The sequence below is a fragment of the Pan paniscus genome, chromosome 20 (assembly GCF_029289425.2).
Source record: "Pan paniscus chromosome 20, NHGRI_mPanPan1-v2.0_pri, whole genome shotgun sequence".
Classification (NCBI taxonomy): domain Eukaryota; kingdom Metazoa; phylum Chordata; class Mammalia; order Primates; family Hominidae; genus Pan; species Pan paniscus.
The window spans coordinates 43,630,538-43,658,249 of record NC_073269.2 but is presented as its reverse complement, the minus strand read 5'-3'; the positions used below and the strand labels follow the sequence as shown (position 1 = coordinate 43,658,249).

General features: G+C 45.5%; 1 protein-coding gene across 19 annotated transcripts in view; it reads right to left on the bottom strand.

Moving 5' to 3' along the window:
* The window catches only part of ZNF793 (zinc finger protein 793), a 91,533-nt gene that overhangs the window by 61,522 nt on the left and 2,299 nt on the right, over positions 1–27,712 (bottom strand). For 16 of the 19 annotated variants that reach the window (XM_008960843.5, XM_055103122.2, XM_008960840.5 and 13 more), the window contains exons 3-4: positions 13,398–13,513; positions 12,583–12,627 (exon numbers count right to left, since the gene is read on the bottom strand). In XM_008960843.5, coding sequence (XP_008959091.2) covers positions 12,583–12,597 — 15 coding nt within the window. In that variant the 5' untranslated portion in view covers positions 12,598–12,627; positions 13,398–13,513. Of the gene's footprint in view, positions 1–12,582; positions 12,628–13,397; positions 13,514–14,637; positions 14,731–27,712 lie in introns of all 19 variants that reach the window. The other 3 variants (XM_055103126.2, XM_063600226.1, XM_055103132.2) reach the window with 3 other exon arrangements.

Sequence of the window (27,712 nt, the reverse complement as noted above, 5' to 3'; positions counted from 1 at the left end):
AAATGCTGAGCATCAGCACAAAAGTGAGATTCCTCTGCAAGACGAGGTGAGCAGGGTGCCCAGGCCAGAGCTCCAAGGGACACTAATATTTAAGAAGCCAGCAGAAGATGAGTTCAGCAGGAGATCCAAAGGAGGAGTAGTCTGAAAAGAAGAAGTCTTGACCGCCTGGCAGGCCTCGGGTTATGGGCACAGAGAACAAAAGTTCTCTAAAAAGCTGATAGCCCTGGAGATGCCAGCATAAGTTGTGAAGGAGCAGGACAGTCACTGAGGGAGACCCATGGGTACCAGCCTAGGAAGGTCCTGGTGATCCTGTCTTTAAGTGACTGTGTGGTAAAGAATTTGACCTTGCCAAAAGAGAGGTGTGGCCTTTGCCCTCAGCTCCTGGGAAGTAATTTCTATACTCTTGGAATGTCCTAAGAGTGTCCTTGTTTACCTAGTGGTCTTGGGCCACACTAGATAGTCTAATGATGTGGTTTATAATGAGGGCTTTGGGTCACAGGCATCAGCTCAACCTCTTGGAAGGGCTGGAAACTGAGGTCAGTGGTGGGAACAGTTAAGCCTTTCTACATGATCAACCACCAACAAAAAGTGGACACCAGAGCTTAGGTGCACTTTCCTGGTTGGCAAGGCTCCGTCTGTATTGGCACACATTACTGCTGGGAGGACGTAGCACTGTTTGGGACTTCCATAGGAGAGGACAGAAGTTCTATGTGTGGAACTCTCCTAAACTCTGCTTCATGAGCCGCTTCTCTTTGTTGATTTTACTTAATTAATTAATTAATTTATTTATTTATTTTGAGATGGAGTCTTGCTGTGTTGCCCAGGCTGGAGTGCAGTGGCGCAGTCTCAGCTCACTGCAACCTCCGTCTTCTGGGCTCAAGCGATTCTCCTGCCTCAGCCTCCTGAGTAGCTAGGACTACAGGCACACACTACCACGCCCAGCTAATTTTTGCATTTTTTTTTTTTTAGTAGAGACAGGGTTTCACCATGTGAAAGGAGCTGAGCACATTCCTCAGCCCCGGGCTCAAAACAAACAAGCCCAGTACAAACACATCCCATCCTCCCATCCCACCACATATCGCCATATATCTCTCAAACTTCCTGAGCCCAGTACAAACACCACCAGGAAAGTCTCCGATAAGGGGACAGCCGTTCAAAGTTTTACTGAAAGAGCGGGAACCAAAAGAATTCCTTTGTTCCCCTGTAACTTTCAGGCTATAAAAAGCAAACACTCGCATTGTTCAGGGCCCTCTTGTATGCTGTGGAATGGAGGGACCAGGTTCGAACTTGTAGTAAAGATCCTTGCCGCTTGGCTTTGACTCTGGACTCTGGTGGTCTTCTTTGGGGAACTAACGGTCTGGGCATAACATCTGGGGGCCCGTCCGGGATTCCCCAAGCCCACCAGACCCCTGGTCAACGGATCTGCTAGGATCGATCTACTGATAGGTGAGCTGGCTCGTCTCCGTTTGTCTGTCTGTGTCTGTTCTGAATCCGAATCTGTGACTCACGAGGTCTGAAACTGGAGCTGGCACAGTCCTGGCGGACGCGTTATAGGACGGCCAGCGGAGACCGGTGGGAGACGTCCCCTGGCTCTCATCTGATCTATATTGCAATCTGAGCTGCCCCGGTTTGGCAGGCAGCAGCTGTCTCTGATCTGAGCTGCCCCGGTTTGGCGGGCAGCAGCTGTCTCTGATCTGAGCTGCCCCGGTTTGGCGGGCAGCAGCTGTCTCTGATCTGGGCTGCCCCAGCGCGACCACGATCCATGCAGCTAACTCTGACCCGGGCTTCCGGTGCGCGCTTGCGATCTGAACTGCCCCGGTTTGGTGGGCAGAACTGCCCCGGTTTGGCGGGCAGCAGCTGTCTCTGATCTGGGCTGCCCCAGCGCGACCGCGATCCAGGCAGCTAACTCTGACCCGGGCTTCCGGTGCGCGCTTGCGATCTGAACTGCCCCGGTTTGGCGGGCAGCAGCTGTCTCTGATCTGGGCTGCCCCAGCGCGACCGCGATCCAGGCACCTAACTCTGACCAGGGCTGCCAAAGTGCGCCTGCGATTAGATATCATTAATAAGTCAGATCAGATTTCCTTTACAGGGATTCAAACCCACATTCCTTTATAGGAAGAGACTACAAATTATTACAGGATGGGTAATACCCAGAGCACTCCCCTATCTCTCCTTACGAGTAATTTCAAAGAAGTTACAGCAAGGGGCCATGATCTTGGTATAGAAATCAGGAAAGGAAAGCTAATTACTCTGTGTTGCTCCGAATGGCCTGCCTTTGATGTGGGGTGGCCACCCGAAGGGACCTTCCGACTTGCTGTCATCATTAGGGTAAAGTCCAAGATTTTCCTACCTGGGCGTGCGGGCCACTTAGATCAAATCCCATATATCCTTATATGGCAGGACCTTGTTGAGAACCCGCCTCCTTGGCTGTCCCCTTTCCAATTAGCCTCTGAACCCTGTAAGGCACTGGTTGCTCGACCACTAAAATCCAAGCAACCAACTGCCCCCCCCATCCTGTTCTACCTGACAGCGGGGAGCCACTGTTCACAGAACCCCCTCCGTACCCCTCCGGGCCCCAGGCCCCAGCCCCCCTGGCTGAGCTGCGGGAGGGAGCAGGCGGACGGGAGGCGGCCGGCACACACGGGCCCGCTGAAAGGGAAGGTAACTTTGAAGGGCTGGCGGGGCGGACGCGAGGGCGCACTTCGCGGACTAGCCCCCCTCAGCCGCCTGACTCCATGGTGGCTTTACCCCTTCGGGAAATAGGACCCCCAGATGACACAGGAATCCCCAGGCTCCAGTACTGGCCATTCTCCACCAGTGATCTGTATAACTGGAAGACTCAGAGTGCTCAGTTTTCAGACAACCCCAAAGATTTACTGGCTTTACTGGATAGTGTCATGTTCACCCACCAGCCCACTTGGGATGATTGTCAGCAGCTCCTCCGAATCTTGTTCACCACGGAAGAGTGAGAGAGAATACAGATAGAAGCTAGAAAGCTGGTCCCGGGGGACGACGGTCAACCGACTGCCAACCCCGACCTCATAAACGCAACCTTTCCTCTGACCAGGCCGGCGTGGGACTACAACACGGCAGAAGGTAGGGGACGGCTACACCTTTATCGCCAGACTCTAATGGCAGGTCTCCGGGCAGCTGCTCGCAAGCCCACTAATTTGGCTAAAGTATATTCTATTCTGCAGGGGAAGACAGAGAGCCCAGCTACCTACTTAGAAAGATTAAAGGAAGCTTTTAGACAGTACACCCCCATAGATCCAGAGGCACCAGGAAGTCAGGCAGCTGTTGTAATGTCTTTCGTAAATCAGGCAGCCCCAGATATTAAGAGAAAACTCCAGAAATTAGAAGACTTGGAGGGAAAGCGGATTCAGGACCTCCTTCAGATAGCCCAGCGGGTTTACAATAACAGAGATACTCCAGAGGAAAAGCAATTTAAGGCCACTGAAAAAATGACCAAGGTCCTGGCAGCAGTGGTACAGAAAGAGCATCTACAGCCAGAGTACACCCAACCTAGGCGGCCCCCCCGGCATGATAATCTGAGCAAAGACCAATGTGCCTACTGTAAGGGGGCTGGCCACTGGGTAAGAGACTGCCCCAAAAAGAAACCACGAGGACAGGGACCCCCTAGGTCTACACCCGTACTAGTCACTCAAGACGAAGACTAGGAAAGACAGGGTTTGGACCCCCTCCCCGAACCTAGGGTAACTTTGCAAGTGGAGGGGTCCCCAGTCCAGTTCTTGCTCGATACGGGAGCACAACACTCGGTCTTAGTTAAAACTAATGGGAAATTATCCTCCAAATCCTCGTGGGTACAAGGGGCCACAGGAGTTAAGAAATACCCATGGACAACACAAAGAACAGTAAACCTCGGAGCCAAAAATGTAACCCATTCTTTCCTGGTCATCCCTGAGAGCCCCTGTCCCCTATTAGGGAGAGCCCAGTGGCTGCCGGGTGGCCCCCTTGTCTCCGAATGATTGCGGCCACGGCTCTGATGGTGCAAGATGCTGATAAACTTGTCATGGGGCAAGAATTGCGGGTCGTTACTCCACATGCCATCGAAGGTGTACTCAAACAGCCACCTAATCGATGGATGAGTAATGCCCGGCTCACCCACTACCAAGGACTACTACTAAATCCTCTCAGGATAATTTTCCTGCCCCCAACGACCTTAAACCCTGCCTCGCTGCTGCCCAACCCAGACCTGGACGCCCCACTCCATGACTGCACCAAGATACTAGCTCAGGTGCACGGAGTTCAAGAAGACCTGCAGGACCACCCACTTCCTGACGCCGACCTCGTCCGGTTCACTGATGGGAGCAGCTTCATGCATCAAGGCCAAAGGTACGCTGGAGCGGCAGTAACTTCAGAGACTGAGGTAATCTGGGCGGAACCCCTGCCCCCGGGGACATCGGCCCAGAAGGCCGAACTGATAGCGCTCACCCAAGCTCTTACCTTAGGGGCGGGGAAAAAGCTGACAGTATATACAGACAGCCGATATGCTTTTGCAACGGCGCATATACATGGGGCCATTTACAGGGAGCGAGGGTTACTGATGGCTAAAGGAAAAGAGATAAAAAACAAGCAAGAGATCCTAGCCCTGCTAACAGCCCTATGGAGGCCAGAAAAATTAGCCATTGTACATTGCCCAGGGCATCAGAAACTAACTACTCCAACTGCTCAAGGCAACTTTCTGGCAGACCAAACTGCAAGGAATGTGGCGAAGGCTCCCAGCCAACAACTTGCACTCCAGCTCCCTGACCTGGGCCCCCGGGACTTGCCATATTTCCCTGAATATTCAGAACAAGATCTCCAGTGGATTGACAAACTTCCCCTGAAACAAATCCAGAATGGGTGGTGGACTGATACTAATGACCAAACCATCCTACCAGAAAAATTAGGACAACAGGTGTTAGAACACATCCACCGAACCACCCACCTGGGGGCCCAGCGGATGATAGACCTGATCAGACGCTCCAAGCTCAAAATCAGACATATAGCTGAGACGGCCAGCAGTATCATGACAAGTTGCAAAGTCTGCCAGCTTAACAACGCATACCCCCAATCTCAAGCTGCAACAGGAACAAGGCTCAGGGGAACCAGGCCCGGTATCTACTGGGGAGTAGATTTTACTGAAATAAAGCCAGGAAAGTACGGGTACCGGTACTTACTTGTCTTTGTAGATACTTTTTCAGGGTGGACTGAAGCATTCCCAACCAAAAGAGAAACTGCTCAGGTCGTAGCAAAGAAAATTCTGGAAGATATCTTTCCCAGGTATGGCTTCCCCATCCAGATAGGGTCAGATAATGGGCCCGCTTTCGTCGCTAAGGTAAGTCAGGACTTGGCTTCCATCCTTGGGGCAAATTGGAAACTACATTGCGCTTACAGGCCCCAGAGTTCAGGACAGGTAGAAAGGATGAATCGGACCTTAAAAGAGACCTTAACTAAATTGACTATAGAGGCTGGCACTAATTGGGTAGTCCTTCTCCCCTATGCTCTGTTCCGGGCCCGTAATACCCCTTACAAACTGGGCCTTACCCCTTACGAAATCATGTATGGCAGACCTCCACCCCTGGTTCCTAGCTTAAAAGATGACCTGCTTAAGTCTGAAACAGAAAATGTCTCTGAATTCTTATTTTCCTTACAAGCCTTACAGAAAATTCACCAAGAAATCTGGCCCAAGCTGAAAGAGCTATATGAGACCAGTCCCCCACCGACACCCCCATCCGTACCAGCCGGGAGACTGGGTCCTGGTTAAGCGACACCGACAAGAGACCCTAGAGCCCAGGTGGAAAGGACCACTCCAAGTACTCCTGACCACACCCACCGCCCTGAAGGTAGAAGGCATTGCGTCGTGGATCCACTACACCCACGTCAAGCCAGTGGACCCAACCTCCGACCTTCTGGGGCCAATCACGGCGGCGGCTGAAGCACCGGACACGTGGACTGTGGACAGAACTAAGAACAACCCCTTAAAACTCACCCTGCGCCGGCAGCATAGCTCACTGCAAACATGCAGTTAGGTAGTCTAACTCTAACATTAGTCGCCCTAGTGGCCGCTGGGGAAAACATAAAGCCAGCTCCTAATCCCTTTGTCTGGAGATTCTGGCTTTATGAAAACCAAACCCACCCTGGGCAACCTCATAAGCCCGGGAAATTAGTGGCCAGTGCAGATTGCCCCTCCTCAGGGTGCAATAGCCCAATTTTACTAAATTTTACCGATTTCCCAGTAGCCAAACCAGTGGCACCAATAATATGCTTCGAGTATGATCAGACTGAATACAATTGTAAGCACTATTGGTGGCACCAAAGTGCCGGCTGCCCTTATAACTATTGTAACATCCATAAATACCAATGGTGGGGTGGAAAAGAACAGATAGATCCCAGATGGCCCTTCCATCGCAGACGAGATAGAGACCTTTCATATACATGGATAGTTAGAGACCCCTGGAACTCCCGCTGGACCACGCCTCAACACGGGGCTGTATACTACTCCTCCGCCTCCACATGGCCTAGCAGTCACCTCTATCTGTGGTGGGGTCTAGTGCAGGTACGGCCCCTGGTCCATGGAAATATCCAGCGACAAGAAAACCGCCTGACACAAGATTTACGTCCTTTTTCCTGGTTAAAATTATTGCAAGAAGGATTAGAACTTGCCAACCTTACAGGACTTCACAGCCTGTCTGGCTGCTTTCTGTGTGCCACTCTAGGGCGTCCACCGCTAACCGCTGTCCCCCTGCCATGGGGATCCTCCACCTCTGCCCAAGCTAACAACCACCGAAACCTCTCATATGCCCCTATCCCTAACGTGCCACTATACCTAAACCCCAGTCAAGAAAAGTTTCCCTACTGTTTCTCAGGAACTAATTCCAGCCTCTGCAACATCACTGCAATGCCCCCTAATATCACCTTAAGGGCTCCGTCAGGCATATTCTTCTGGTGTAATGGAACATTATCTAAAAACCTATCAAGCCCCTCTGTTACCAACCTACTGTGTCTTCCTGTCACATTAGTTCCCCGGTTAACTCTACTTACTGCCGGCGAGTTCCTAGGGTATACCGGTAACTGGACTAGTGCTGTTATTCACCCAGACCCTAGACCGAGACCTGCACGAGCCATATTTCTCCCCCTCATTGCAGGAATCTCCCTCACCGCATCCTTCATGGCGGCCGGACTGGCTGGGGGAGCCCTAGGTCACACCCTCATAGAAAGTAACAAGCTGTACCAACAATTTGCCGTTGCTATGGAGGAGTCAGCTGAGTCCCTTGCCTCCCTCCAGCGGCAGCTCACGTCCCTAGCACAGGTAACCTTGCAGAACCGGAGGGCCTTAGACCTACTCACTGCTGAAAAAGGGGGTACGTGTATGTTTCTAAAGGAAGACTGTTGTTTCTACATAAATGAATCAGGGCTTGTGGAAGACCGGGTCCAACAGTTACGCAAGTTAAGCACAGAAGTAAGAACACGGCAGTTTGCTTCAGCTGCAGACCAATGGTGGAACTCATCTATGTTTTCTCTGTTAGCCCCCTTCCTTGGACCCCTGCTGAGTCTACTATTTCTGCTTACCGTAGGACCTTGTGTTGTTAACAGAATTTTGCGGTTCGTTAGAGAAAGGTTTGACCCTGTACAGCTCATGGTCCTCAGAGCCCAATACCAACCTGTAAACGCTGAAACAGAATCAGACTTATAAGACCCAAGATTGGCTCTAAAAATACCTGAAAAGAAGAGGGGGGAAATGAAAGGAGCCGGGCACATTCCTCAGCCCCGGGCTCAAAACAAACAAGCCCAGTACAAACACATCCCATCCTCCCATCCCACCACATATCGCCATATATCTCTCAAACTTCCTGAGCCCAGTACAAACACCACCAGGAAAGTCTCCGATAAGGGGACAGCCGTTCAAAGTTTTACTGAAAGAGCGGGAACCAAAAGAATTCCTTTGTTCCCCTGTAACTTTCAGGCTATAAAAAGCAAACACTCGCATTGTTCAGGGCCCTCTTGTATGCTGTGGAATGGAGGGACCAGGTTCGAACTTGTAGTAAAGATCCTTGCCGCTTGGCTTTGACTCTGGACTCTGGTGGTCTTCTTTGGGGAACTAACGGTCTGGGCATAACACATGTTGTCCAGGCTGGTCTCAAACTCCTGACCTCAAGCGATCCGCCTGCCTTGGCCTCTCAAAGTGCTGGGATTACAGGCGTGAGCCACGGCACAGGGCCTTGGTTGATTTTAACCTGTATGCTTTTGCTGTAATTGTAACAATGAGTATAACAGCTTTCAGTGAGTTCTATGAGTCCTTCTAGTAAATTAGAAAACCCAAAAGTGTTTTGAGGGAGACCCTCAAACTTGCAGTTGGTGTAGAAGTGAGGGTCTTGTGGACTGCTCCCTAACTATATGTGACCACATAACATGAGATGCAAAGCAGTGGATTGGGGCTGGACTGCCTGAGTTCAAATATCAGCTCAGCCTACCCTGGGAAAACTATTTAGCCTCTCTGTGCCATAGTTTCCTCATCTGTTCAATGGAAATAATAATAGTATGAGTGTCTTAATTACTATGAGGTTTAAATTAGTTAAAAGGTGTAAAGCCTTTGAACAGTGCCTGGCACATAATACCATTATATAAATTTGCCTATTTTATTTAAGAATAAAAATCATATAAATCAATATTTTGAAATCTGTAAGAAAGGGAAAACAATTCTGGCCAGGAGCGGTGGCTTAATGCCTGTAATCCCAGCACTTTGGGAGGCTGAGGAGGGTGGATCACCTGAGGTCAGGAGTTCAAGACCAGCCTGGCCGATATGGTGAAACCCCATCTCTACTAAAAATACAAAAATTAGCCAGGGTGGTAGCACGCAGGCGGGTGGATCACCTGAGGTCAGGAGTTCAAGACCACCCTGGCCAACAGGGCAAAACCCCATCTCTACCAAAAAGACAAAAACTTAGCCGGGCGTGATGGTGCGTGCCTATAATTCCAGCTACTCAGGAGGCTGAGGCAGGAGAATTGCTTGAACCTGGGAGGCGGAGGTTGCAGTGAGCCGAGATTGTGCCACTGTACTCCAGCCTGGGCGACAGAGCGAGACTCCATCTCAAAAAAAAAAAAAGAAAGAAAAAAAGAAAGGAAAACAATTCTAAAGGACAAAAAATGGGGACTCAGTGCCTGTGCAGTGGGCTTTAGTAGGGTAGGTAGCTCTATTGCAGTGCTGGGGCCACTGGCCTACCACCTCCAGGAGTGGCCGAAGGAAAGAAGCACCGAAGTGGCTCTGAGAGCAGCCCAGGCCCACGCCCCATTCTCAGGAGGCTGCAGACCTCCATGAGGAATGCTGGGTTTCCAGCAGCACCTGAGCAGTAGTAGCCCAGGCAAATGGGCCTAAAGGCAGGACCAAAAGCATGGCAGGGGCCATGGAGGCTGGCACATGACACATTAAGACTCACATAGAGGGCACAGCGCAGAGGGGGTGCCAAGCAAACACCCTCCCTGACGCCAGAACAACACACCAGGGTAGTAAGAGAGCAGCAGTCAGGGCTGATCACAGGGCACAGTGACAGGCTCTGGGTCAATATTTCCCAGGAAAAGATACAATTCTGCACCCAGGAAGCCATGCCATTTCCACAGAACACAGGAATGAAGAGGCAGCGATCACTGAAGTTGTGGCCGGGTGTGGTAGCTCATGCCTGTAATCCCAGCACTTTGGGAGGCCGAGGCAGGAGGACCGCTTGAGCCCAGAAGCTCAAGACCAGCCTGGGTAATATAGTAAGATCCCATCTTTACAAAAAATAAAAAAATTAGCTGGGCATAGTGGCATGCGCCTATAGTCCCAGCTACTCGGGAGGCTGAAGTGGGAGGATCGCTTGAGCCCAGGAGTTCAAGGCTCCAGTGAGTAAGACTCTGTTTCAAAAAAATAAAAAGAATCACTGAACTTTTAAAAATTAGCATGGCATGGTGACTGGGTAGAAGGAGGGGGAAAAGTAGGGAGGAAGTCAAGGGTAAATCTCAGGGTCCCGGCCTGCCCGATGGGATGGCACCATCTCCTGTGATGGGAAACTGGGAAGGGATGGAGGAGGAGGCAGGAATGAGAAACTCAGGGAAAGGAGGAGTCTTCTCAGGACACAGGGCCCTTGGGGGCTGGGAACACCTCACACTGAGACATTCCCAGGAATAAGATGTGTAACTGTTTGCTACCAAACTAGAACACACATATAAGAATGACAGTCATTTAAATGCTGGGCAGTACATCTGCTCCTCAGTCCAGATCAAGGCTACAGCTGCCTTGGATCAAATTCAGGGCTTCTGAACACCTGAAGCAGCCCTCTGACCCCTTAAACAGAAATCATTCATATTGGCCAGGCACGGTGGCTCACGCCTGTAATCCCAGCACTTTGGGAGGCCGAGGCGGGTGGATCACGAGGTCAGGAGATCGAGACCATCGAAACCCTGTCTCTACTAAAAATACAAAAGTTAGCTGGGTTTGGTGGTGGGCGCCTGTAGTCCCAGCTACTTAGGAGGCTAAGGCAGGAGAATCGCTTGAACCAGGGAGTCAGAGCTTGCAAGCAGTGAGCCGAGATCGCGCCACTGCACTCCAGCCTGTGTGACAGAGCGAGACTCCGTCTCAAAAAAAAAAAAAAAAGGCCAGGCGCGGTGGCTCACGCCTATAATCCCAGCACTTTGGGAGGCCGAGGCGGGAGGATCACGAGGTCAGGAGATTGAGACCATCCTGGCTAACACGGTGAAACCCCGTCTCTATTAAAAATACAAAAAATTAGCCAGGCATGGTGGCGGGCGCCTGTAGTCCCAGCTACTCGGGAGGATGAGGCAGGAGAATGGCGTGAACCCGGGAGGAGGAGTTGGCAGTGAGCCAAGATTGCACCACTGCACTCCAGCCTGGGCGACAGAGCGAGACTCCATCTCAAAAAAAAAACAAAGAGAGAAAACAAAAAGAAATCATTTGTATTTTCACTTTCTTCTCACTGACATGCAGCATTTCCTTCCATTATATATGTGGATCGCAAGCAACAGAAGAGTTAGGACTTCCTACAGCTTTGACACAGATAGAAAACATTGTCGTATCATTGGGGAGCTAGCACTTGGCAGTTTTGGTCACCTGAAAAACTGGGAGTTCTGCCTTGGGTCTAACACTCTATTCCAAGGGGAAACAATATAAAAAACCTACTTCGGCATTTATTAGTTATTAAGAACTTTGTCTACTATCACTATCAATGTTTTTCATACTTTTGTGTGCGTAAAGATCATCCAAAGCCTTTTAAACACACATTCCCAGGCTACACCTACAAATCACCCCATGAAGCAGGCCAGGGGCGGAGCCTGCCGTTCCATATTTCCGACAGGCTCCCAGGAGACGCCCAGGTCCCGGGACCACACTGTGAGAAGCTGTGCTTTTCTACTTCAGTCCTAAGAAGGCATCTTGGAAAACACCTTCAAAAACTGCCTTGAAATGCTAATTTTCCACTGGAGATAACAATAGGCTTCTTCCTTATAAACAGTACAAATCTTGGGCTAACTGTATTTGCCTTTTTGTTGGGCTACCAGGAAGATCAGTTACTGACTCTTGGACTCTCCACTTTGTACATCGGTAATCCAACAGAGAATGTTCCTTGCATCACTACTTGTAATATCAAGTCTGAAAATTACCCAAATGTCCATCAAATGAGGGACTGGTCAAATCAGTCATATTCCCTTGCATACGATGAAGCACTACATATCTGGTTTAAAAAAATGGTATGGTTTTAAGTAAGACCCCATCTTTACAAAAAATAAAGATAACATGTTGGTTACAGCAGTATGTGTTAAGTATCTTGCCACTGTATCTACATATAGAAAGGAGGCTCTTGCAGGCTTAAAACCCTTTATTATTATTATTATTTTGAGATGGAGTTTTGCTCTTGTTGCCCAGGCTGGAGTGCAATGATGCAATCTTGGCTCACTGCAACCTCCACCTCCCAGGTTCAAGCAATTCTCCTGCCTCAGCCTCCCGAGTAGCTGGGATTACAGGCACCCACCAACATGCCCAACTAATTTTTGTATTTTTAATAGAGGCAGGCTTTCACCATGTTGGCCAGGCTGGTCTCAAACTCCTGACCTCAGGTGATCCAACTGCCTTGGCCTCCCAAAGTGCTGGGATTACAGGCATGAGCTACTCCTAGCGGCCGGCTTAAAACCTTTCTGAGAATTATCCTTGGCCAAAGGGTACTGCACCATCCAAGGATATCTACCCTCCTTGGGGCAGCCTACAATCAATGATTAGTTGATTTCAGAATATAAAAGCCTCCTTGCCTCCATTCACAACAATGCTGAAGGCCATCCCAACTCCAGAGGATAAGATCCACTAAGGCCTCTGTTCAACAATTCCCTCAGCCCAATCCAGCTTCCCTCACTGTCTTACAGGTGTTCTAAGAGCCTGCCTAATAAACCTCCTGTGAGAAAAATCTCCATCTATGAGTCAGCTTCCCTGAGAACCCAGCCTGTATGTACAAACTGTACATACTTACAATGCACACCTTTTTTTTTCTCTAGGACAGTTTCCCCAGGAAGGAAAACTGGGCTACTTAATGTGATACTCACCTGGTATTCGATCATTTTCTGCTGTTCTTGGAAAAGATCTGACACCTGTAGACATGTAGGGGGAAGAAGATGGAGAAAGAGAGAACAGAGAACAGAGTGTTAAGAGCTAGGCCTGTCTTGGAAATTGCAAATTCCCTTTGTAAATATTGTACAAAAATCCATGCTTTTAGCTGGGTGTGGTGGCTTACACCTTATTTGAGGCCAGGAGTTAGGGACCAGCCTGGGCAATATGGCAAAGCCCTGTCTCTACAAAAAAAGATAAAAAATTAGCCAGGTATGGTGTTGCACACCTATAGTCCCAGCTACCCAGGAGGCTGAGGTGGGGGGATCACTTGAGCCTAGGAGGTCAAAGCTGCAGTGAGCCATGATCCCACTACTGCAATCTGGCCTAGGTGACAGAGTAAGACCCTGTCTCAAAAATTAAATAAATAAATAAATAAACAAACAAACAAATAAATACCCTTTATCTCTTATTTGTTTCAAATACTTTGAAATATTATATAGGTCATAAAGCATAGACCATAAAGCATGGTTGCCATAGTATCTAAATGCCCCACACCCCGAGACATTTAATGATTATAAAAGGAAAAGAAGTAACTTTGCCTTGGAAAAACTTGGCAGTATCGCTTAGTCAAGTGATCAGTTAACATGACCAGTAATGAGATATAAGACATCATGTGCCTCCTGATATAATGCACTGTGAAGGGTACAACATCCCTTCTGTGGTGTTCACACCCCAAATGCATACCTGAACCTAATCAATGAGGAGACATCAGACAAAACCATACTGAGTTACAATATACAAAATAACCTACCTATACTCTTCAAAAATGTCGACTTCATGGAAGATGAACACTGAGAAACTGCTCCTAATTAAAGGAGACTAAAGGGATGTGTCACCTAAAGGCAGCATATGATCCTGGATTAGATCCTGGAATGGAAAAAGAAAAGAAAAGTTGCTATAGGCCTGGGCACAGTGGCTCACCCCTATAATCCCAGCACTTTGGGAGGCCGAGGTAGGTAGATCACCTGAGATCAGGAGTTCGAGACCAGCCTGGCCAACATGGTGAAACCCCATCTCTACTAAAAATACAAAAATTAGCCGGGTGTGGTGGCAGGCACCTGTAATCCCAGCTACTCAGGAGGCTGAGGCAGGAGAATCATTTGAACCCGGGAGGCAGAGGTTGCAGTGAGCCGAGATCGCACCATTGCTCTCCAACCTGGGTGACATGAGCGAGACTTGGTCTCAAAAAATAAAAAAAAGCGAGAAAGAAAAGTTGCTATAAAGTGACAGTATTAGTTGACATCTGATTGTAGACTGGATTCATCTAGTCTATGGTCTATATTAATCTAGTTATCATGATTATTAAATCATTATAACACTGACTTTGTAATCAGTGTCAAATGCCTGGTTTTGAAAACTACTGATTACATACAAAAAAGTTCTTATTCTTAGAAAATATACCCTGAAGTACTTATGGGTAAAGGAGCATCATGTCTGCAAGTTAGTTTTAAGTAGTTAAAGAAAGAATAGGAATGATATATTTATGATATAACATAATTATCTATATACATATATATTTGTATATAGAAAGAGAGGACATGCAAACATGGCTTTATATAGATGAATCTAGGTAAGGAATACATAGGAGACCACAGAAATATTCTTGCTTTTTTTTGGAAAAAAATTTCCAAATAAAATGTTTAGTTAAAAACAAAAGGCTGGGTGCGGTGGCTCACGCCTATAATCCCAGCACTTTGGGAGGCCAAGGCAGGTGTATCACCTGAGGTTGGAAGTTCGAGACAAGCCTGACCAACATAGTGAAACCCCATCTCTACTAAAAGTACAAAATTAGCCAGGCGTGGTGACACGTGCCTATAATCCCAGCTACTCAGGAGGCTGAGGCAGGAGAATCCCTCGAACCTGGGAGGTGGAGGCTGCAGTGAGCAGAGATCGCGCCATTGCACTCCAGCCTGGGCAACAAGAGTGAAACTCTGTCTCAAAAAAAAAAAGAAAAAAAAAAAAGAGAATTGACCATGCATGGTGATTCATACCTGTAATCCCAGCACTTTGGGAGGCCGAGGTGGTTGGATCGCTTGAGGTCATAAGTTCGAGACCAGCCTGGTCAACATGGTGAAACTCCATCTCTACTAAAAATACAAAAATCAGGACAGGCACAGTGGCTCACGCCTGTAATCCCAGCACTTTGGGAGGCCGAGGCGGGCAGATCACAAGGTCAGGAGATTGAGACCATTCTGGCTAACACGGTGAAACCCCGTGTCTACTAAAAATAAAAAAAATAAGCCAGGCATGGTGGCACACACCTGTAGTCCCAGCTATCTGGGAGGCTGAGGCAGGAGAATGGCGTGAACCCAGGAGGTGGAGCTTGCAGTGAGCCGAGAATGTGCCACTGCACTCCAGCCTGGGTGACAGAGTGAGACTTCGTCTCGAAAAAAAAAAAAAAAAATTAGCCGGGCATGGTGGTGCATGTCTGTAATTCTGAGATTGTGCCATTGTACTCCAGCCTGGGTGGCAAGAGTGAAACTCCGTCTCAAAAAACAAAACAAAACAAAATTATATACAGTAGGTCCATAAATTCTGCCACCACCACCATTCTGAGAATCCAGGGCCATTTTCTGCCTCTGAGTCAGGATGGAGTGAACTAATCACATTCCTAGAGGCCAGGTGAGGTGCCAAAAATGACGGGAGAGCAAGTCTAGAGAGGTCCAGCAAGAATAAAGAAGCAGATGGGCCACACCCCATGCCACAAGATAGCAGAATGCACTGGGCTAGAAAGAGGCCCCCTTCTCCTGAAAGAACATGCCTATCGCACCTGCCGTGAGACTCTGGCCTCCCTACCTCTCCCTTCACTCTGTCTCCCTGGATCTTGGGCCAACCATCCTCCCTTCATTTAGCCATGGAGAGTCCCTGGAAAGAGTAACGTCTTCAGGTTTGGTCTTGCTCAGCTTCTGGCTCAGGGATGAAGCTATTTCCTTTTATGTGGGAGTCTTTGCTCTGACAAGAGGTATGGGGTCTGAGTGATTCCTTTAGAAGGGAATTTTCATCCCAAGTTCCCTTCTCCTGGACAGTGTCTTTAACCTGGCCTGCCCAGGTGCTCACAGCTCCATCTCTCAACAGTAACTCATACTCAGCTGCAGGGCCTTCTGTAGATGTTGTGACCAAGGTCCTGTGGCTCTAAGGGCTGGCAGGAGCTAGAGAGCCCTCCCGTCCAGCAAGGTGGCAGGATCCAAAGGTCTGCAGGGCACCCAGAGAACCTGAAGATAAGCAGATCCCATGGTGAGTCATCCAATCGTCCTTCCCCAAACACTGCCTGGGGCCTCAGGGGGAAAAGCCTGCAGAGGCTGTGCAGGAGACAGCTGAGTGATGGCTCTGTTCTGGGACTGGGACAGGGGGAACTTCCACAAAGACCCTTGTGTCTGAGTCACTCCCTGAGCCAAGGAATGACTCAGATACAAGTTTGAAGCTAAGTAATTCCTCTGACTGACTGCGAGAATCTGGGCTAGACACTTTACCTCTCTAGGCCTGTTTCCTCACCTGTGAAAACAGAAAGAGGCTGTCAAACAGACTCGGGAGCCAGACAAGCTGGGTTCAAATGCAGGCTCTGCCATTTACTGATGTGTGATGTTGAATGAGTTACTTAGTCTATCTGTGTCTCAGTATCCCTATCATTTATTTATTATTTTACCCTTCTTTGATTTCCAATGGAGAAAGACATTTTCCTCATCTATTTATTGGCCATTTGCATTTCTTTTGTAAACAATCTGTTTATGCTCTTAACTTTTGATTTTCCTGAGTTATTTTCAAAAATTCATTTACAAGTGTTCTTTCTATACTGAGGCTATTAATCCTTTGTCATATTTGTTATAAATATGTTTTTATAGTATAACATTTGTCCTTATTTGTCATTTGTCCTTAAACTGGGTTTATTAGTTTCCAATACCAAACAAGTTTTATTGGTTATTTTTAATAGTCAACTTGTTGATATTTTCCCCTTATAGTTTCTGCTTCTGGTAGTATTTTTAGTAAAAGTCTTTTCCACAAGATTATTAAAATGGTCTTTTTGGCTTATAAGATTGGCAAAGATGGAAATCATATCTCTTACACTGCTGGTAGGAGGGCAGGATATTCCAGCTTTCTGAAGGGAATTTATATCAGAATTTTTTTTTTTTTGAGTAGGAGTCTTGCTCTGCTGCCCAGGCTGGAGGGCAGTGGCGTGATCTCGGCTCACTGCAAGCTCTGCCTCCTGGGTTCACGCCATTCTCCTGCCTCAGCCTCCCGAGTAGCTGGGACTACAGGCACCTGCCACCACGCCCGGCTAATTTTTTTGTATTTTTAGTAGAGACAGGGTTTCACCGCGTTAGCCAGGATGGTCTCAATCTCCTGACCTCGTGATCCGCCCACCTTAGCCTTGGAAAGTGCTGAGATTACAGGCGTGAGCCACCGCGCCCAGCCCTATCAGAATTTTTAGAGTGCACACTCATTAAACCACTCTTCAACATCCAATAATGTGTCTCAAGGAACTAATTAGTCTCACTAAAATAAAAGATAAAGGTACAAGGATGTTCATCTCACCTTTGCTTACAGAAGTAAAACAACTGGAAGCAATCAAAATGTCCCAACAATAATTTATTTTTTTTTCATTTATCTATTTCTTTATTTGAGATAGGCTGGAGTACAGTGGCATGATCATGGCTTGCTGCAGCCTGGAACTCCCAGGCTCAGGTGATCCTCCCACCTCAGCCTCCCGAGTAGGAGGACTATAGATGTGCACCAACATACCTGGCTGATTTTTTTTTTTTTTGTAGAGACAGGGTTTCGCCATGTTTTTCGGGCTGGTCTTGGACTCCCGGACTCAAGCAATCCACCCACCCTGGCCTCCCAAAGTGCTGGGATTATAGGTGTGAGCCACCACACCCAGCCTGTCCCAGCAATTAAAAGATTGGCAGGCTGATATTGGTGAGCCACAGAATGGAACACAAGGCAGGCATTAGAAATAGTAGTGGAGGCCGGGTGCCGTTTCTCACACCTTGTAATCCCAGCACTTTGGGAGGCCAAGGCGGGCAGATCAACTGAGGTCAGGAGTTCGAGACTAGCCTGGCCAACATGGTGAAAGCTTGTCTCTACTAAAAACAGAAAAAATTAGCTGGGCATGGTGGGAGGCGCCTGTAATCCCAGCTACTCGGGAGGCTGAGGCAGGAGAATTGCTTGAACCCAGGAGGCGGAGGTTGCAGCGAGCCGAGATTGCGCCACTGCACTCCAGCCTGGGCGACAGAGCGAGACTCTGCCTCAGAAAATAATAAAAATAATAATAATAATGGAGTGGTGTACTCCGACTTGGAACTGCATTTGTGATGTATTTTGAAGCAGAAAATACAAGTCATAACATACAATGTGAAGCATAATTCTATTTTTAAAATTATGTAAGTCCAAATCTATGAAAATATTAACATTGCTTTCTCTGAGTGAAGGGATTGAAAGGAATTTACATTTCATTTTCGAAGTGTTCATTTTCTAACTTTTCCAATAGCCTCATAATTATACATTTATTTGGGTAACAGCAATAATAACAATAACAAAATGTACAATAATGACAAATCAAAACAAGCACGGTCTTACACAGGAAGAACAAATAAAACTATGACACATCATAGAAACTGATAGAAATAGAAAAAAAAAACCTACTTGTAGTTATTGAGCCCTGATCTCAACTTAGGCACTGTGCAACGTTATTTCCTCATATGGACTCATTTATTCCTCACACTGCCCTCTAAACTGAGTCCTACTCCATTTCTACATAAAGACATAGTGCCTGAGAGAGCTGAAGAACTAGCACACAGCAGCAGTGAGATACAGACCCGACTAGCCTGGCTGTGGCGCTTGGGTTTATGACTTCTCAGTCTTGCTGCCTCTCAGAGACAGATTTGCCTTCTAAAAGAGCAATGTAACATTTGCTGTGCACATTTTTTTTTTTTTTTTGAGACAGAGTTTCTCTCTTGTTGCCCAGGCTGGAGTGCAGTGGTGCGATCTCAGCTCACTGCAGCCTCTACCTCCTGGGTTCAAGGGATTCTCCCGCCTCAGCCTCCCAAGTAGTTGGGATTACAGGCATCTCCAGCTGTAGATTACTAAAATCACCTCCAGCTGTAGATACAGACTAAAATATGAAGGCAGGAAACAGTAATTGGATACATATGGTAAAACTATGATGAATATTTTCTTCGATTTCCTTCAACAAGGTAAAATTAGTCTAGTAATTTTCCTTTTTTATTTAAAAACAGATTTTTTCCTACTGGGGATGCCCATCTGCACACAGAGCCAAGTGTGGCAGACAAAATCAGTGCCACCTATCCTGATGAAGTAAGGAAATGTGAAAAACAAAGTTCCCTTCCTCCCTCAGCCCCAATTCCTCCCTAAAACTGGGCAACTATGGGGAGAATCCACTTGAAGATGAAGGTCAATCATTATCTTTCTTAGTAAAGAGTCAATCTCAGGCCGGGCACAGTGGCTCATGCCTGTAATCCCAGCATTTTGGGAGGCCGAGGTGGGCAGATCGCTTGAGGCCAGGAGTTCAAGACCAGCCTGGCCAACATGGTGAAACCCCATCTCTACTAAAAATACAAAAATTAGCTGGGTGTGGTGGTCACACCTGTAGTCCCAGCTACACAGGAGGCTGAGGAAGAAGAATTACTTGAACCTGGGAGGTGGAGGTTACAGTGAGCTGAGATCGTACCACTGTACTCCAGTGTGGGTGACAGAGCAAGAATCGAAATTTAAAAAAGAAAAAAAAAAGAGTCAATCTTGGAAAGCAGTATTGCCCTGCAGTCTGGCACTCTTCTAGCAGCATGGCAGCCATCTGATGGGCACCATCTCAGCATTGTGACACGATTGTGACTTACACACCCTTATCAGTCCCTAACATTTGATTTCAAAAGCCATATTTTACCATATAGATACCATCATCTGGATGCTCTCAGTCACAATCTTAAAACTAGATCATAGGCCGGGCACAGTGGCTCACACCTGTAATCCCAGCACTTGGGAGGCCGGGGCAGGTAGACCACCTGAGGTCAGGAGTTTGAGACCAGCCTGACCAACATGGTGAAACCCCGTCTCTACTAAAAATTAGCCGGGTGTAGCGGCGCATGCCTGTAATCCCAGCTACTCGGGAGGCTGAGGCAGAAGAATCGCCTGAACCCAGGAGGTGGAGGTTGTAGTGAGCCGAGATCGTGCCACTGCACTCCAGCCTGGGCAAAAAGAGGGAAACTCTTGTCTCAAAAAACAAAACAAAACAAAACAAACTAGATCATAGATCTCTCATTGCCACCCATTGTGGTTTCACAAAAGTGAACTCAGTATCTTCTCCCTCAACTTATTCTTCCTCTTAGGTCGTAGCCTCTATCTCCTGAAGCTATAGGTTTGAAAGCTTTGTCTAGCACATTACCACTTGTGGCTTATTTTTCATAAATGTCTTAGATATTCTCAAATGTTTCATCTTCAACATAAACTGTAGAATTATTCTGTTACAATTTGGGGCAAAGAGATCCCTTCTTAAGATTTTGCTTAACATTGCACTGAATTTGTCCATTCATATAAGAAAATACTGACAATTTTGAAAATTGTTCAGTCTTCCAATCCAAGAACAAGGCTTCAATATTTATTCAAGACTTTCTATACATCTCAAAATGTAATGTTTTATGCTTTCACATAGGTACTCCAATTTTCTTTTTACATCTGTTACTGGATAGTCAACTGTGTTTTCAGTTACCATTCTAAATGGCATATTTTCATCCTTTTAATTACTGACTGCAATAAAAAAAGTCATCAGGCTCAGCGTGGTGGCTCACGCCTGTAATCCCAGCACTTTGGGAGGCCGAGGTGGGTGGATCACGAGGTCAGGAAATCGAGACCATCCTGGCTAACACAGTGAAACCCCGTCTCTACTAAAAATACAAAAAAATTGGCCGGGTGGGGTGGCAGGCACCTGTGGTCCTAGCTACTCGGGAGGCTGAGGCAGGAGAATGGCATGGACCCGGGAGGCAGAGCTTGCAGTGAGCTGAGATTGCGCCACTGCACTCCAGCCTGGGCGACAGAGCGAGACTCCATCTCAAAAAAAAAAGAAAAAAAGAAAAAAGTCATTAATCCATTTTCCTACAGTCATTTTAAATCAGCCCCCTTACTGAACTTCCTTAATAACTATAATGGTTAATCTTCCAGAGCTTTTGGGATAGATAATTATTTCATCCACAAATACAGTTTGTTCTTGTCTTGTCCAATACTTCTGTTTCTTATTTCATTCCCTGATTAACTGCACTGGCAGGCACTCTAGAGGAAAGCAAATCAAAGCAGAGACAGGGTGTTCACTTGAATGGGAATGTATGCAGAGTTCTGCCATTACGTCTGCTACTGACTTTTCACTTGAGACATAGGTCTTATCAAGTTAAGAAAGTATCCAAATTGTTCTATTTCGTTATGTTTTTTAAAATCCAGAAGAGATGTTGAATTTTATCAAATACTGTTTTCCCATCTATGAGGTGGCTGTGGTATTCTCCCTTGTCCTATTAACATGGTAAAATTCATTAGTAAATTCTTTAATATTGAACTTACACTTTCAGGATAAATTTATTCTCAGTCATAATGCATTATTTAACATATTGCTAATTTTGCATGTACATTGACAAGAAGGTTGGGCTATGGTTTTCTTTTGAAATGCCACCTTTTCCAGTTTTTGGAATCAATGCAACAATGTTGGCTTTATATAAAAAAAAAAAAAGGTTGGGCAATGGTGTATTCCTTTATAAATTCCCTGGAAGAGTCTGTCTATCTATCTGTCTGTCTATCTATCTATCTATCTATCTATCTATCTATCTATCTATCTATCTATCTATCTACTGGAGACAGGGTCTCACTCTGTCACCCAGGCTGGAGTGCAGTGGCACAATCATGGCTCACTGCAGCCTTAACCTACCAGACTCAAGCGACCCTCCCACCTCAGCCTCCCAAGTAGCTGAAACTATAGGTGTACAACACCACGCCCAGATAATTTTTGTATTTTTTGCAGAGATAGGGTTTTGCCATATTGCCCAGGTTGGTCATGAACTAAAGAATAGTGTGTTACTTGGAAGTCATTTTAAGGCTCAATAAGAAATCAGCAATTGACCTATCTAACCTGATAGTTGAGGTGGTGGACAGGAACTTTTTCAGGTATTTTAATCATTCATAGCTATTGATCTTTTCATTTTCTCTTCTTAAGGAAGTTTTACATATGTATTCTGAGAAAATCATCCTTTGCATGCCACCTTTGAAATCTATTAATGTAAAGTGTTACAAAAATATTTCTTAATAATATGGTTATTTCCCTTTTTACATTCCTAATTTGTGTATCTGTTCATTTCCTCCTGACTTGATAAGGTTTGCTAATGGTTTATCTATATTATTGACTTTTATTAAAATCAGATTTATCAGTTTTACCTTTTTTCTTTTTTAGGTCGTTAATTTTTCTTTTTATATTAATTCCTTCCACTTCTCATATATATTTTCTAACTTCCTTGACTGAATGTTTCATGAAGACAGAAAATAAAAACTACAGAAAATCAATCACAGTTGGGTATAATTCAACTGAAGGCACCATACCATATTCGCTCATCTAATCTTTTCCATCTTCATTAAAAAATACATAATATGACTCACTGTCACAGAATAAACAAAATTAAGAGTTAGGTTTTACAGCACATATAGATCATGTCATGTGGTTTTGACAGTTTTACGTTTCTGGAAGTTTCTTTCTTTGTCTTCTTAGTTGCCAATACCTCATTCTGAGAACACTGCAGAAATCTGTCTGGCCCAGAGTGGAACCCAGATGTTTCCTGTCTGTGTGGAGGCATCACTTTGTCACATGATGTGACAACTGTTTCTCTGTAACTAGTCAATCTCCCAAGATGTTTTCTTTGTGATTCAGAAGGTCTGAGTTTTGGCATATGGTCTAACTCAACATTTTAAACAGTTTTGTAAGTTTCTGATGTGCACCTCCTATTTTATATGCAAATAGGACTTTTGTGCTGATATCCTCCAGATGAAGAAAAGGGAAATCTTCTACAATAAATACAGAAGGAAGAACACAATTGGAAAATCACCATTTGGTAACCATAATTAGAAGTAATTGACTCACGTAAGCATCATTAATGGATACTAACTCTAGTGGATGAAAGTTTGAGGTTAATTACATGATCTCAAAATATCTCTCTACAACATACTTAGTAATAATATAACTTTATAGTGGAGAACCCTGGTGGGCGTAGCCTTGATCAAGTGATCAAAGCTAACATCACCATTAATGTGACAAACCAACACTGTGTACCTTCTGGTATGGTACATTGAGAAGGACACATGATCACTTCTGTAGTATTCCTGTCCGAGATGTACAACATGACTCTAATCATGAGGAAAAATCAGAAAAATTCAAATTATAAAAATAACTGGCCTGAACTCCTCATACATGCCAAGGTTAAAAGAGGTAAAAAAATGACCAAGAACATACTCCAAATTAAAGAAGTCTAAAGAGATATGACAACTAAATGCAACATGTAACACTGGACTAGAATCCTGGACCATTAAAAAGAATTAACATAAATGATATTATTGAAACAAGTGGAGAAATCTAAATAAAGTCTATGCATTAGATAATAATATTTCAATGTTAACTTCCCTGCTTTCGATTATTATATTGTGGTTAGTTAATTATTGTGATCACATACAAAATGTATATTACCTAGGAAATACACATTAGGAGTAAAGGGTCATCATGTTCACAACTTACACAGAGAGAGACAGAAAAAGTCTACACACACAGCAAAATCTTAACAATTACAGAATGGGGTGAAGGGTATAACAGGAATTTCTGTATTATTATTATTATTGTTAGTATTATTATTATTTTGAAACGGAGTCTTGCTCTGTCACCAGGCTGGAGTGTCATGGTGCGATCTCGGCTCACTGCAACCTCTGACTCCCTGGTTCAAGTGATTCTCCTGCCTCAGCCTCCTGAGTAGCTGGGATTACAGGCACGCGCCACCACCCCTGGCTAATTTTTGTATTTTTAGTAGAGACCGGGTTTCATCATGTTGGCCAGGATGGTCTCAATCTCTTGACCTCGTGGTCCACCCACCTCGGCCTCCCAAAGTGCTGGGATTACAGGCATGAGCCACCACACCGGGCCTATTCTTATAACTTTTCTAAATCTGAAATTATTTAAAATCAAAACCAAAACAAAACAATAATCTCTTATGTGTGTGGAAAGGTGAGCAAGATGGGAAGACTAAAGAAGAGGTTAGCTGCTTTCCCATATTGTCAGGTTGTATGTGAGGGACAGAGGCTTCTCTGCCTGGAAGTGAATCTACCAGCAGCTTCCAGAATCCCTAAGGCAGACTCCTTCTAGAACACCCTGCATTTGTTGAGTCACCACTATGTCTTGGCCCTCAAGCAGCCAGCCTGTAGAGAGGTTCTTTTTCAAGCTACCTCATTCAGGTCTCTGTAGTCAATGGTCAGTCCCTAAAGACTAAGAGATTTTGACCAAGGGACTAAAAATCCCTCTCCAAACTACCTATTGAGAAGAGTCCTTCACCGTTAGCTTCATTAATGGGACCCTACTAGAAACCCACTTTAAAACCTCAGGGTCTAGTTCACTGTGTATGTTTTTGGCTTCCAGGGAGAATAGAAAAGAGGCAATCTCAGATGGCAAAGCCAGAACTTCAGGTTAGAATTTCTCTGTTATTTTTTTGAGACAGAGTCTTACTCTATTGCCCAGGCTAGAGGGCAGTGGTGCAATCTCAGCTCACTGGAACCTCCGCCTCCCACGTACAAATGATTCTCCTGCCTCAGCCTCCTGAGTAGCTGGGATTACAGGCTCTTGTCACCATACCTGGCTAATTTTTGTATTTTTAGTAGAGATGGGGTTTCACTGAAATGGGGCCGGGCTGGTCTCAAGCTCCTGATCTGCCCGCCTCAATCTCCCAAAGTGCTGGGATTACAGGCATGAGCCACCATGCCCAGCCTTCAGTTTAGAATTTTGTCCTGGTGTTCGTGTGGTTTCAGAATTTCAAACAAAATTTCCTCATGGTATGAATGCCTTGGCTTCACATTTATATGATTCTAATGGAATCCTATCAAATTCAATGAATATCAGTCAATCCAGTGGATTCATAGGGGATATATATAATTCAATTCAAATCCAAAAGCACGCAAAAATAATCCACTATATTAAACCCTAGTTACCCCTAAGGTGGCAGTAGGTATTGACCAGTAAGGATACCTTCAAGGTGTTAGAAGTGATGAATATCTTGATCTAGGCTGTGGTTACAGGATTCTGTAATATAAAAATTCATTGAGCTGCACCTTAAAGATAAGCCCACTTCACTACATGTGTATTATGCCTCAATTGTTTTAAAGAATTTTTTGGCTGGGCACGGTGGCTCATGCCTGTAATCCCAGCACTTTGGGAGGCCGAGGCGGGTGGATCACGAGGTCGGGAGATCGAGACCATCCTGGCTAACACGGTGAAACCCCGTCTCTACTAAAAATACAAAAAATTAGCTGGGCGTGGTGGCAGGCGCCTGTAGTCCCAGCTACTCAGGAGGCTGAGGCAGGAGACTGGTGCGAACCTGGGAGGTGGAGGTTGCAGTAAGCCGAGATCGCGCCAATGCACTCGAGCCTGAGCGATAGAGTGAGGCTCTGTCTCAAAAAAAAAAAAAAAAAAAAGAATTTTTTTTTTTTTTGAAACAGGGTCTCTCTGTCACCCAGGCTAGGGTGCAGTGGCACGATCATAGCTCACTGCAACCTTGAACTCCTGGGCTCAAGGAATCCTCTCACTTCAGCCTCTCCAGTAGCTAGGATCACAGGTGTGAGCCACCACACCCAGCTAATTTTTTTTTTTTTTTTGAGACAGAGTTTCACTATTGTTGCCCAGGCTGGAGTGCAGTGGTGCAATCTCGGCTCACTGTAACCTCTGCCTCCTGAGTTTAACTAATTCTCTTGCCTCAGCCTCCCAAGTAGCTGGGATTACAGGCGCCCGCCACCAAGCCCAGCTAATGTTTTTTTTTTTGTTTTTTTGGTTTTTTTTTGTACTTTTAGTAGAGATGGAGTTCCACCACGTTGGCCCGGCTGGTCTTGAACTCCTGACCTCAGGTGATCCACCCGCCTCGGCCTCCCAAAGTGCTGGGATTACAGGTGTCAGCCAACATGCCCAGACTACCCACCTAATTTTTAAATTTTTTGTAATGATGGAGTTTCGCTATGTTGCGCAGGCTGGTCTCAAGCTCCTGGCCTCAAACAACCCTCCTATCCCAGCCTTCCAAAGCACTGAGATTACAGGCGTAAGCCACTGTGCCTGGCCAAACAAGGAATATTTAATGACCTGGAAAAGTATCTGTTATATAAATGAAATTATCTCGATTCAAACTTAGAAATTTTGTTCAAACACAGCCACATCTGGCCTCTCCCCATGGTGCTCCTGCCCCCCAATGAATATCCCATTAAATTAGAGATCAAAAACAGACAATACTAAGGTTAGAAGCTAGGGAACCTCTGGCAGAGTAGTGACTGGGAGGGGCATCATGAGGGCACAGTGCTAGAATGTTGTTTTCTGATCGGAGTGCATTACCCAGGGGTATTCCCTTGTAAGAATTCATTGAGCTGCATATTTATATACATTTTTGCATATATCTTATATCACAATAAAAAGTTTATGTAAAAATTTTTTTTTAATTATTTGCTCTGAAACCTGGCACTGAGCACAGTATAGGTGAAGGGAATCAACGTGGAGAAAAAAATACCCAAACTCCTTACCCTGGCTTATTATTTCACCCATGCTAAGCAGCTATCTGTCTTTGATTCTGTGCAAGTGAAAAATAGGGACTATCTGCTTTTAAAACTAAAATATGGCCTATGTGGGTTCTGAAAGATGTTACCTGCCTTAGCATCCAGCTGCCTTTATTTCTTAAGACGCTACAGGCATTGTGCTTTGTCTGAAGGTTACATAAAGATCAAACGTAATAATTTTTTAAAGTTAAAATGTTGTTTTGACATTGCACTTTTTCATTAGAGTAATGGTCAAAATCTTATTTTCTTTTTTTTTTTTTTTTTTTTTTTTTTTTTTTGAGACGGAGTCTCGCTCGGTCGCCCAGGTTGGAGTGCAGTGGCGGGATCTCGTCTCACTACAAGCTCCGCCTCCCGGGTTCACGCCATTCTCCTGCCTCAGCCTCCCGAATAGCTGGGACTACAGGCGCCCGCCACCAGGCCCGGCTAATTTTTTATATTTTTAGTAGAGACGGGGTTTCACCGTGTTAGCCAGGATGGTCTCGATCTCCTGACCTCGTGATCCGCCCGTCTCGGCCTCCCAAAGTGCTGGGATTACAGGCGTGAACCACTGTGCCCGGCCCAAAATCTTATTTTCTAACTCAGAAACAGAAAGTCAAATACTGCATGTTCTCACTTATAAGATAATAATGTGCATACATGGACATAGAAAGCAGAATAATAGACACAGGTGATTCTGAATGGAGGGAAGGTAGGAAGCGGGTAAGGGATAAGAAATTACCAGATTGGTACAATGTACATTATTCAAGTGATAGTTACACTGAAAGCCCAGGCTTCCCCACTATGAAATATATCCATGTAACAAAACTGCACTTATATCCCCTAAATCTATTTTTTTAAATCTTATTTCCATTTTATTTGCAATCCCATTTCAGCCATTTAAATAACTATTAGTTCAATTTCAATTTCAGTGAGGAACAGTTTCTAAAATTAGCTTTACATTTTGTTTTGTGGTGGTTGTGGCTTTATCTGTCTTGAATTTTTTCTGCCAGGACTTTATAAGGAATTCATTAGTGGATGTTAAATGTGGCTATGGCTAAAATATATAGGACAAGGCAAAAAGATTCTCAGAATACAATAAATTCCAAATCTAGTTTCTCTTCCTTTGATAATTTATTTTTAAGTTGAGCCTAGATAAAAGTATTTTCTAAACACTCTCAGTTTGCTCTTTCAGCCAAATCTTTTACATTATCATTTTATTTTATTTTGTTTATTTATATTTATTTATTTATTTTGAGACAGAGT